Source organism: Malus domestica, chromosome 17, assembly GCF_042453785.1.
Source record: "Malus domestica chromosome 17, GDT2T_hap1".
Taxonomy (NCBI): Eukaryota; Viridiplantae; Streptophyta; class Magnoliopsida; order Rosales; family Rosaceae; genus Malus; species Malus domestica.
Window position 1 is genome coordinate 17727800 of NC_091677.1, and position 12821 is coordinate 17740620.

General features: G+C 41.4%; 1 protein-coding gene and 1 long non-coding RNA gene across 2 annotated transcripts; both read left to right on the plus strand.

Moving 5' to 3' along the window:
- The first annotated feature begins 3075 nt into the window (after positions 1–3075).
- LOC103401762 (threonine synthase, chloroplastic-like) lies at positions 3076–4987 on the plus strand. The gene has a single exon (XM_008340482.4). It carries the CDS (start codon positions 3176–3178, stop codon positions 4742–4744), a length of 1569 nt encoding a protein of 522 aa, XP_008338704.1. The 5' UTR covers positions 3076–3175; the 3' UTR covers positions 4745–4987.
- Positions 4988–6644: 1657 nt separating this feature from the next.
- LOC108169553 (uncharacterized) lies at positions 6645–10241 on the plus strand. The gene is made up of 7 exons (XR_011578028.1): positions 6645–6801; positions 7131–7222; positions 7337–7480; positions 8068–8368; positions 9067–9678; positions 9761–9838; positions 9938–10241. It is a non-coding gene; the product is annotated as an uncharacterized lncRNA (long non-coding RNA).
- Positions 10242–12821: the final 2580 nt, after the last annotated feature.

Sequence of the window (12821 nt, forward strand, 5' to 3'; positions counted from 1 at the left end):
TATCGGCACGTGTTATGTTACGCTTGTCTCCACATGCTTCCTTGTATCCTTCTCACTTTCCCTATCTGTTCCTCAGGCAGATGTGGTATCTTCTCTGGAAGCATAAGATGTTGAAGATGGGTACTCGAGAGCAATGCCAGGTAAGTAATCAGGTAAGGGGTTCCAGGCAGTCAGTTCCTGACTGGAAGCTTGATTCCAAATGCTGACGGATTGCTCTCTTTCTCCTTATCTTGCAAGTAAGAACAAGGCCAAAGGAAAAGACAGGGAAAAAGCATGATATGGGATACTCTTGCTTTTAACCCTGATGATATGAGATATTCTTGCTCTGGTGTAACTTGTTTGCAGAGGTATTATCGGGGGGAAAGAAAGCTGAGTATTTCGAGAGGCTTCGTTGGGAGTGCCCTCTCAGATATGAGGAAGGGTTGAGCATTTTTGCAGGTCTGCCTGTCCGTTGAGGATAGAGGTCGACATATATAGGAGTTTCCCTAACAACAAGTAGTAATGCTATTCCTTTACCCTGCTTGGTCATAGCACGGTAATGGGAGCTGTCAGTTTCACGTGTGTCAGAGCACTTTGAAAAAGTGGTCTGTGGTATCTGGAAAGCTGATGTTGCGTGTGAAGATTACAGACAAGCTTTATCCAAGGAGATCTGGCTCTCGAAGTTGAGAAAGCGGTGCCTCTTCGGTTTTCGTACAAGCAATCCTGTCGGAGATCTGGCTCTCGAGATTCGGAAAACGGTGCCTCTTCGATTTTTTAGAGAGCAATCCTGCTGGGAGTCTAGCTCTCGAGATTCGGATAGCGGTGTCTCTTCGATTTTTGAGAAAGTAATCATGTTGGGAGTCTGGCTCTCGAAATTCGGAGGACGGTGCCTCTTCGATTTTGGAGCAAGAAATCTTGTTGGGAGTGTTTTCTCGAATGTAAGTAAAGGTTGGGCATGTTTGCTAGTCTACCTTGCCACAAAACACGTTGACACACAAGGACTTTCCAATTATCCAACAGCGGTGTTGTTCCTTTACCCTTGTAGGTAATAATATGGTAGCTAGACCTTCAAAATTTATGTATCTAAACTTTGTTAGTGCTGTTTCTTTGCTATTCTTTTACCCTTCTTGGTCATAGCGATGTAGTGGGAGCTGCAAGCTTCACGTGTCTAAACTTTGTCAGAGATCTTTGGCAAAGTTATCTATGGTACCCATAAGCTGATGGTGCATGTGGAAAGTGGATGATTGAACAGTAAGATTTACGTGCTTTCTACTTCACCAGAAATCTTCAACAGAATGCCCGTAATTTCAGCAAAGCTGAGTGTGCATGTGACAGGTGCTGACAAGGCTGAAAAAACAGGTGCCTCTTCGATTTCTAAGATCGGCCCTCGTGGTCTCTGAGCAGCCCAGCTTTTGAGAAAGCAATCGCCTATTCGATTTCTGAGATCGGCCTTCGTGGTCTTTGAGCAGCCCAGCTTTTGAGAAAGCAAACGCCTCTTCGATTTCTGAGATCGGCCCTCGTGGTCTCTGAGCAGCCCAGCTTTTGAGAAAGCAAACGCCTCTTCGATTTCTGGGCAGGTGCCTCTTCGATTTCTGAAGCTCCGTCGAGTGCAGATTTTTATAGAGGCTGGCATTAAGTTCCAAAGCACACTTGAATCTTCACCAGTAGAAGCTCCATTCTTGCACTTCTAAGAACTTGATTTGTCCGACCTCTTCTCTCTTCAACACCTTTGAAAATGTCTGGCCCATCTGACCGTCGTTTTGACTTGAACCTCGTTGAAGAGGCAGCCACGCATTCTCCAGACAACATATAGCGCCCATCCTTCTTATCCCCTACTGGTCCGCTTACCGTTGGGGATTCCGTGATGAAGAATGATATGACTGCTGCGGTGGTGGCCAGGAACCTTCTCACTCCCAAAGATAACAGACTATTTTCCAAACGGTCTGATGAGTTGGCTGTTAAGGATTCTCTGGCTCTAAGTGTTCAGTGTGCAGGTTCTGTGTCTAATATGGTCCAGCGCCTATTTGCTCAAACCCGCCAAGTTGAATCATTAGCGGCTGAAGTGATGAGTCTCAAACAAAAGATTAGATGGCTCAAGCATGAGAATAAACAGTTGCACCGGCTCGCACATGACTATGCTACAAACATGAAGAGGAAGCTTGACCAGATGAAGGAATCTGATGGTCAGGTTTTACTTGATCATTAGCAGTTTGTGGGTTTGTTCCAAAGGCATTTATTGCCTTCGTCTTCTGAGGCTGTACCGCGTACTGAAGCTCCAAATGATCAACCTTCGATGCCTCCTCCTTCTAGGGTTTTGTCCAGTACTGAGGCTCCGAATAATCCCCCTCCGGTGCCTTCTCTTTCTGGGGCTCTACCGACTGCTGAGACTTCTCCTAAGCAACCTTTGTGAAGGCTCCCTCTTGTTTGTTTATTTTGACTCATGTATATGTACATATTTGTAACTTATCGGAGATATCAATAAATAAGTTTTGCTTCATTTCAACGTATTGGGTTAAATACATCAAAGCCTTTTTCACTGAGTGGGTCGGCTATATGAATCTTAGAACGCCATTGTGCTCGGTCCTGTGTCATGTCCTCCGTTAGATCCAAATACTTTAAGTCTTTTCTTAGTGTCTCTTCCAAAGTTTTCCTAGGTCTTCATCTACCCCTCCGGCCCTGAACCTCTGTCCCGTAGTCGTATCTTTTAACCGGAGCGTCAGTAGGCCTTCTTTGCACATGTCCAAACTACCGTAACCGATTTTCTCTTAATTTTCCTACAATTTCGGCTACTCCTACTTTACCTCGGATATCCTCATTCCTAATCTTATCCTTTCTCGTGTACCCACACATCCAACGAAGCATCCTCATCTCTGCTACACCCATTTTGTGTACGTGTTGATGCTTCACCGCTCAACATTCTGTGCCATACAGCATCGCCGGCCTTATTGCTACATGTATTAATAATGATTAAAAAAATAGAATGAAATATGTGTGAGTCGATTCGTTTAACCGTACTCTAAAAATTTTGAAAATCGATTGCCAAAATAATTAAAGTCGGTGCAGTTCGATTTAACCATCGAAACTCACCTTAAGGCCTAAACGATACATCAGTTCAAATTTCAAACCAACCAGCCACCAAAGCGCCACTACCATTTTCTCTCTCTCTCTCTCTCTCTCTCTCTCTCTTTCTCCCACAATGGCCTCTTCCTCTCTCTTCCAATCTTCCCCTCTCTCCCTCAAACCACAAAATCCCACCTCCCTCCATCCCTCAACCAAACCCCATTTCGCCACCACCATCAAATGCGTCTCCACCTCCACTCCTCCCTCCTCCTCTTCTTCCTCCTCCGACCACCCTCCCCACAACATTCGCGACGAGGCTCGCCGCCACAACACCACCCACTCCCACCACTTCTCCGCCCGCTACGTCCCCTTCAACGCCGACCCCTCCTCCTCCGCCGCCGAGTCCTACTCCCTCGACGAGATCGTTTACCGATCCAACTCCGGCGGCCTCCTCGACGTCCAGCACGACATGGCCGCCCTCAAAAACTACGACGGCAAGTACTGGCGCGACCTCTTCGACTCCCGGATCGGCAAGACCACCTGGCCCTACGGCTCCGGCGTTTGGAGCAAGAAGGAGTGGGTCCTACCCGAGATCGACAGCGACGACATTGTCTCCGCTTTTGAAGGTAACTCCAATCTCTTCTGGGCTGAGCGTTATGGCAAACAGTTTCTAAGCATGAACGATTTGTGGGTCAAACACTGTGGGATTAGCCACACTGGCAGTTTTAAGGACTTGGGCATGACTGTTTTGGTCAGCCAAGTGAACCGGCTGAGGAAAATGAACCGCCCCGTGGTCGGCGTCGGCTGTGCCTCCACCGGAGACACATCCGCCGCCTTATCGGCCTACTGTGCCGCAGCTGGGATACCATCGATTGTGTTTCTACCCGCAAATCGGATATCTCTGGCTCAGCTGGTTCAACCCATTGCCAATGGGGCCTTCGTGCTGAGCATTGATACTGATTTCGATGGTTGTATGCAGCTGATTCGAGAAGTCACGGCGGAGCTACCGATTTATTTGGCCAATTCTTTGAACAGTTTGAGATTAGAGGGTCAAAAAACCGCCGCAATAGAGATTTTGCAGCAGTTTGATTGGGAAGTGCCGGATTGGGTCATAGTTCCAGGGGGAAATTTGGGTAACATATATGCTTTCTACAAAGGGTTTCATATGTGCAAAGAGTTGGGGCTAGTAGATAAGATTCCTAGGCTTGTTTGTGCCCAAGCTGCAAATGCGAACCCGCTGTACTTGCATTACAAGGCAGGGTGGGATCAAGAGTTCAAGCCCGTGAAGGCGAACACTACGTTTGCATCCGCAATCCAAATAGGTGATCCTGTTTCGATAGACAGAGCCGTGTATGCACTGAAGAAGTCGAATGGGATTGTGGAGGAAGCCAGTGAGCAGGAGTTGATGGATGCCATGGCTCAAGCAGACTCCACTGGCATGTTCATATGTCCTCACACTGGTGTGGCATTGGCTGCATTGATTAAGCTTCGGAACCAAGGGATCATAGGCACAAATGACCGGACTGTGGTGGTGAGCACGGCTCATGGGTTGAAATTTACGCAGTCGAAGATTGATTATCATTCAAATGATATCAAGGATTTGGCTTGCAAGTATGCTAACCCGCCAATGCAAGTGAAGGCGGATTTTGGGTCTGTGATGGATGTTTTGAAGAAGTACTTGTTGAGTAAGGTGCCAAAGAATTAGTTGCTGAGTATGCTCTGCTCTAGTAATAATGTAGTCTTATGTTATCATCATTTGGTTCACGGAGTTAGAGCCTAATAGGCATTGGTGTAGTCTTTGTATTCAGTTTTTTGTTGGATTTCTCAATGGTTAGGCTGAGCAACTGTTTAGTTTACGTAGAACTCGGGATCAAATTCTGAGGCAGCATTGCCAATTTTGTACGAGTTAATTATCATTTGAATTCCATCACAGTTTTCTTCGGGTTGAGTTTCTTTGTGCCCATTTGAGATTGCTTCTCTAGAAAACATGTATGCTCATTAGTGCTTTTGCTAGAAGTGCTTTTATTATAAATACATTATAAAAATCCAATCGCCCCCAAAAAAGCACTTGGAAGTGTTTTGTGAAGAAGATCTGGCTGGTGCTTCTAAATTATTGTAATAGTTCCGAACCCTCCCCTTCCTCTTAATAATAATAAAATTTAATAAAGAAAATATCACTCGTACTAAAAACACATAAAACTAAAATGGTAACATCACTTTGGCCCATTCATGTCAAGGAGTTGGCTAAAAACACATAAAGCAAAGACAACCTTAGGATCATCACAAGACTGAAGCATTAGAGATTCAGAAGGTAACTGTCATTACCGGCTGGATTTGAGACAAATGCATAGAAACGTGTGCTGAAGTTTTTCTCCGGTCACCACTCAAAAAATATGACTGAACTCCTCCCTTGTTCAGCACTTCACTACACACTGAGATGGAGCAAAACCAAAGCACACAACAATTCAAAGGCCAAGCAAGGTTGCCAAATTTTGCAGTTCTGAAATGCTACGATCTTCATCTCAAGCTTGATATGTGAAGCGAGCGCATTCTCCAGCGCTGCAGATCAACGTTAGCATAGTCCAAGAGACCAAGTTTCTTGTCTGGAATGCTCTTGAACTTGATGTTCATCCAAGTTTTGTTCACCAGCTCTCGAGGCCAAGTAACTTATTCTTGATCAACAATGATTTGATTTTATTGGATTTTCGTTTTGTTGGGTTTTTAGTATAAAAGGTTTTTCATTCTTAATTTGCAGCAGCAGTACCACCTGTGAGATGTTTTGGACGGTGATGATGAATTTCTTGTTTTGGTGTTGGATCAATCACTTGGTGTTGGTGAAAGAGTTTTGAGGATTGAGTTTTCAGCAGTCCTTAAAGCGCACCTGAAAGGGTTCTATAAATGGTAAGAAAATTTGAATCAGTTGGTTGGTAAATTATAAGTTGCTGCAGCTATGGGAAAGAGTATTTCCGAACACAATGAATTGCTTATTGGATTTTGCGACTGTCAGGCTGCTGTCTGTTTGGTTGCTAAGAAAATAGAAGGAAAATTTTCTCTTACAAAAAAAAGTGGAAATTTTGTTGTGCTTAATTTGCTTTTGTCCCCGGTAGTTTCTTTGTCACCAAACAAGGTTTTTAATGAAAGCATCTGATACTTTCTCAGCACCAATATGGACGGGTTAGAGAAGAAGAATGTGGCAATTACTCAATTCGAACCTGTAGATGCATGGTGGAGCTTTCCATGTTGCGATGAACCTGCTCTGAAGGTACACTGCTCATATTTGAGAAGTTCCCGTAATTGTTGAAATGTTATAGATGCAACCTCTAAGTTCGCTTGTTAAAATTCCATGATTAAAACAGTCACATAAATTTGCTTAAATCCGACAACTCTTCTTTCTTTTGCTGATAGGACACTTTCAAGATAGCAGTAGATGTTCCACTGGAGCTGACAGCTTTATCCAATATGCCAATTGTCAATGAGAAGCTTGATGCAAATGTTAAGAGTAGACTGCTTATTTTGAGGAGTCTTCTATCATGTCAACTTATTTAGTGGCTGTTGTTGGTGTATTCTATTATATCGAAGACACAACATCCGATGGTATGCAAATAGGCGGACACTGTTCAATTGTGTAACAGAATTCGTTTTAGATATTACTTAAACTTTGTCTGCGGGGGTACTGGTTCGTGCATATTGCCCTGTTGGGAAGAGTGACAAAGGGGACTTTGCTCTAAAAGTTGCTGTTATGGCGCCCGATCCTTTCTCCAAGTAAGTTTTATTTCTTTCACTGCTGTTGTGGTTATTTTATTTAACTGAGTGATCGTTACATCTAGATACTTCCAACGTCATACTTTCTCCCCAAACTCGATGTGGTTGTGGTTCCTCAATTTTCTGGTGGGGCAATGGAGAATTATGGTTTGATCACATATTGTGAAAATGAACTGCTTTATGATCCTTTGCATTCCACGATGGCAAGGAAGCAAAGAATAAGTTTAATTTCTAATTCCACTTTAAGCTTTGTTGCACTTTTGCTGTTGTAAAAGGCTCCACGGAATAGTCTGATGAAATATCTATCAACCCTTTTCTTGTTTTGTTAGATGGCAATAGTTGTAGCACATGAAGCATCACATGACGATGGAATGGTGGACCGATTTGTGGCTTAATGAGGATTTTCGATTTTGTGACAAGGGTATTTTTTCGGTCTTTCAGCTCTCTATACCTTCCAACTGGATGGCATTTCACAGGATATAGTTATCTGATCTTTGAGAGCATGCTTCATCTTATATTCATTTTAACATTTCAGATGAGGGAGGGGGTACAAAAACTGCTCTATGCAGCATATTTATCTGCTGGTTGGCAATTCCTGAAGTCTTAGATGAAATCAGCTATAAAAAGGGATCTTCTGTTATGAATGCTGCAGGATTATCTTGGGGATGACGTATTCCAGGTACAAAATTGATGTCCCCCTAGCGAGATTACCTTTCATGCCGTACCAATAACTTAAAGTTTTCACAGTGAATACTGTGGGCTGAAGTACTCTTCTTAATCTTATCACCAAATACACTGCTTGAAATTAGGCCTTGCAATCCTTGACAGTATTCTGCATCTTAATCTTATCACCAAATGCACTGCTTGAAATTAGGCCCTTGCAATCCTTGACAGTTTTCTGCAATTCCATGAAGGCCAAAGATGGGAAATTGAAGAGTTCTTGTTATGAAGACATTCTAGTTTGCAGTACATTGTCAATTTACTCTCTGTAATCAGTTAAATGTGTTAACATATATTCAGTTTGTTTATTTACTGTGGGGCTTCATTACCCAATCGGAAAATTGTTAAGTTCCTATATAAAACGATATTCTGGCAAAAATGCAAAGACAGAAGATTTATGGAGTGTTCTTTCGGAGGAATCTGGTGTCAAAGTCAGTGAAATGATGGATGGTTGGACAAAGGAAAAGGGATATCCTGTTATCTCCGTAATAGTCAATACCAAAATCATATTATCTGCAGAAATCTAATGAATTTTTTGTTTTGCAGACACATTTCCTGTCATCCGCTGTGCATGGTGATGGGAAATGGATACTTCCAATAACTTTTTCACTTGGTTCGTATGAGAGGCGCAGGACTTTCCTTTTGGAAACAAAGTCAACAGAAGTGAACATTTCAGATCATGTCGATTCCTCTGATAATGATTTAAAGAATAAACAGAAATGTGATGAACAACTGTGGTCAAGGTTAACATCAAGCAGAGCGGTTTCTTTGGCGTCAATTATGAAGATAAGCTTGCAGCTAGCTTAGGAAGGCTATTGAGCAAGCTTAGAAGCAACGGAGAAATTCGGTGTGTTCAATTTGTCACTTTTCAGATTGTTTTGATTCTGTGGTTTCGCCTTTCAGATTGTTTACTTGATTTTGAGCCATTATAAGCCATTCATAATTAGACGGTTTATAGCTCCGAGTCTCACATTTCATGCATTCTGGATGATGCATATGCTCCATGTGAAGCTTATGAACAGTCACTTTGATCTTTGCTTTCTTTGATGGATGCATACAGAAAATAAGAAGATAATATTTGTCGTAACAAAATTGATAGATGTAAGTACAAAATTTTGTCTTGGTGAATATCAGTAGCAGCACCAACTATTTATGGTAGCATTATCTTTTGCGTTGTATATGCAACTGCAGGTTTGTTATAATGTTGTTGAAATCTCCAGTGAGGCCATCCCAGATTCGGAAATGAGTTGAAAAAGTTTTTCATTAGTCTCCTCCTGTTTTCAGCTTAGTAGAACACACATTATTAGCATGTGAAAACCTTTTTTTCCTTTTTAACTTATTGAATGAGTTGTATTTTGGCCAGCGATTGTGAATTCGATGCCAGTAAAATTGGTTTCTCTCTCTTTTTCCTTACCTAAAATGAACATTGTATGTTGTTGTGATGTTTTGGAGTCTCCTCACGATCATGCGGTAATACTTTATATAGGATCGCTAAACAAGAGTTTAAAGCTAACATACTTAATATATTTGAATGTATTCATACAGAAAACTTGGTTGGGAATCAGTACCAGGAGAGAGTCACTTCAGTGCACTTCAGAGAGCAGAAATCTTGCAAGATTTGGTTACGTTCGGCCATTACAAAGCATAAAAAGAAGCATTAGACTGATTTCAGACATTATTGAACGACAGAAACACTCCGCTACTTTCCTCATCCTTATTAGGCATTTTCGAGTTTAACAGGCAGAAGTCTGAACATTGTCCTGCAGGCTGTTTACATTGCCGTGATGAGGAATGCTAGCAGTTCAAATAGAGAAGGTTTTGATTCCCCATTAAATGTTTACAGAGAAGTGAATACAGTGCAAGAGAAGGAAAGGATTCTACGTAAGATTGAAAAGCTTGCATTTTCCGGCATTCCCCTATTCTCCGTCTCTTGCTTAGACGAAAGTAACTTGGACTTTTTTCTTTACGTTTTGACCTTGTATCAGGGTTTTTTTCCATCTTCTCCAGACCCGGTTACAGTTCTGGAGGTTCTGAACTTTTTTGCCAGTTTACAGCTTACTTCATCTTAATTATTTTCAGGTTCGAGATCAATACATCATTTACGGACTTATTGGTACAAGCTTAGAATGCTGTGAAACAGCGTGGAGATGGTTAAAGGCACGAGTTTTATTAATTCCTGGAAACATGTTTTAGATGAGTGTGGAATTGGAGAGTAAACTATTTTTGGCTATGAATGCAGAAGAACTGGGACCTGATCCTGACCAAAGACAGCGCTGGGATGATGCTCACCCATTTCGTGAGAGACATTGTGACACCGGTAAGCAGAATGATTTCTGTCCTTAGCCCGGTAGGCGATTGTGTACAGTTTCTTCTGACAACCGTTCGTGTTACTTATAAAGTCTTTGCAATTTTGTAGCAACGAAAAGGCTGATGAAGTCGAAGAATTTTGCGATAGCCGAGCGAATCCTGCAATTTCTCTGACTTTGAAGCAAAAGCATTGCTCAAGTCCAAATCAAGGCGAGGTGGTTTGAACACATGAGGCAACAGCAATCCCTTTTTGCGGTTTAGCGCAAATCCTCACTTCTAATATCGTTGTATGGAAGAGAAAAAAATGTCGACTTGGTATATAATACCATGAACATGTCCTCGTTTTTTTGGGTCAAGACTCAATATATGGCAATCAAACCAAAAAATCAAAGGTTTTCTTGTTGGATTTCTAAGTTTCTTTCGCTTGTAGCTTACTACTTTTACATAATTGTGTATATATACATATATGTGTACGTATATATGGTTGCAACTTCCACTGCATGCTCTAGTTGACCAATGTTTCAAGAAAAAATGTGTCTAATTTCGGTGGTAATTTTTCTTACTTTTAAAAAGCAAGAAAAGTATATTAATATTTGGAAATCCATTACTTATAGCCGCCTTCCCAAACCCCCTCTGCAAGTTACCACCATCTCCATCATTGTCATCAAATTTATCATTAGCATATTGCATATGCTATCCTTTTTCAATTTAATTTTATATCTAAAACCCGAGAAATTGTTGTATATTATATATCTATATATATATATATATATATATATAATTATATAATTATATATATAAACTACATATTAATATAATTCCCTCTCAATCCCCTTTGATCCTTCGATCAATCCCAATTCCGTCATCTTGAAGCTGGAACAAGCTTAGGATCACCAATTCGAATGGCAGCCATGCCAAGTTTGCTATTTTTTTCTTTACCCCCACGACCATGTCACCCTATCAATACCCTCTAAACTTACTCTCTTTCTCTCTTCTTAACACCAACCCCCTTTTTAGATGTCTATGAACCCCGTTAAGAACAAATAACTCCTCCCATAAAAAATTTAAAAAACAAAATTCGAAAAAAATAAAAATAAAAATCATGTTTCTCACGCATAGAGTGTGTGACATTTTTCTAGTATATATAATATGTGATATAACTAGTGTTATTGTCATAGCCCGTCCCGAATTATTATTATTGGTGATGTAAAATGACGGTTTTATCCTTGGATATTGAAATTTTAGTGTGTGTGTGTGACTTATTTTGGAGACTTAGATGTTATTTCCTTGGTTGGGTGGTGACCACGTGGAGCTCACACACAACACACGCACCTTCTCTCTTCTCTCCCGTGCTCTCTCATCTCTCGGACTCTCTCTCTTTCCCTCACATACGGACAAGCACAAAGCTCACACTCATGCATGGATCGACGTTCTAAAGGTGAGATTCTCGTTCCTTGCAAGCCCTTGAGTACATCTATACTATCCTTAGGACTTGAAACCGTGAAAAACCCGAGAAACCCTAACCTCGATTTTGTGCACAGTTCATGCACACGTAAAATCTTGTGTTTCAGGGAATTTTAAGGACATAGGAAGCTTTAGGACGTCCTTGTGAGGCTTGGAGAAGAAAAATGGAGTGAATTGGACATCGGAGGAGTGAGATCGAAGCACTACAAGTTTGGCCGGAATTATTGAGCTTGCTCAGGCGTGATTCAGTGGTTTTCGAGGCTTCAAACAGGTATAACGTCGTTCCTCTCATCTCCAGCTTTCCAATGGTTCAAGTTTCATAAAAAATGGTGAAGAAACGAAGGAGAATAAGCGTTTTAAAGTTTTACCCAGTTTCCGGCACCGACGACGGTCGCCGCAGGTTCAAGGTTAGGGATGATGGAATATTCCATCAAGTTTGAAGGAATATTCCACGGCGTCAGTTAAATTTAATAGATTCTGTTACTATTTGACGGAATATTCCTGACGGCGTTGACTGATGCCGTCAGTATGCCTGTCACGTGGCCGCGCGTGGGGACGTGTATTGTCGTGCCTTGGTCGGCGCATGGGTGGTCAGAAAATTATTCTAAAAATATGGGGATGTTCGTGGAGTTGTGTAGGTCACTGTGGTATATTCAAATACCAAAATTGAGCATTGTATGAGAAGTTATTAGCTAGTTTTGCCTATGTGCTTTAAATAACGTTTTTATAGTTAATTCGCATATAGGTAAGACTTATCCCGAGGACGAGCGTGTTCAAGGGCTACTCGAGGGCTACGACCCTTCGACATACCAGTGAGTGGGCTTTTGGTTTTCAGTATATATTTATATACTTGATATTTTCCCAGAAATATATGTTTAAATGAAAGTATGCCATAAATGCCATGCATATAAGTATAATTCGTATATGAATTGGTATATGATGCTTTATATATATAAATGTGGTGCTGTGGACGCTCAGGTAAGCTCAGGTGAGTTATGTTTGGTTATGTGAATTGTCAATGGTGCGATATGTGATTGAATAATGTTGAGCACCTAAAACTGCACCTAGGGTGATTATGATTTAGCCAGAGATATGGCACACGCCTGTTTATTATGTCACCTCCCGCACCATATGCTCATATTGGATACAATTTTGGTGTACAGTCTTGTCATACAAACCTTATTTATGGTTCCGACTCATAGGTGACTAGCGATTTATCGCCCAGCTATTATGTGTGAGTAGAATTGAGCATGATTATATTACACCCATTATTGTTGTACAGACCTTTTCCTTTGGTTCCGACTCTTGTGCAGTATGTTGTCGTATAGGTCATTATAATGACTCTGACTAGATTGATTTTGAGCTATGAATTCAGCCGTACAGACTACCACAGTGATTCTGGCTAACATGTTACATTTATATGAAAGTATTGTTACCTGAATTGCTTACTCTGTTATAACATTTGTTTTTGCCCACTCACGTTTTCTGTTTTGCGCCCCTCCAGGTTTTAGGTAAGTTTGCAGTTGCTT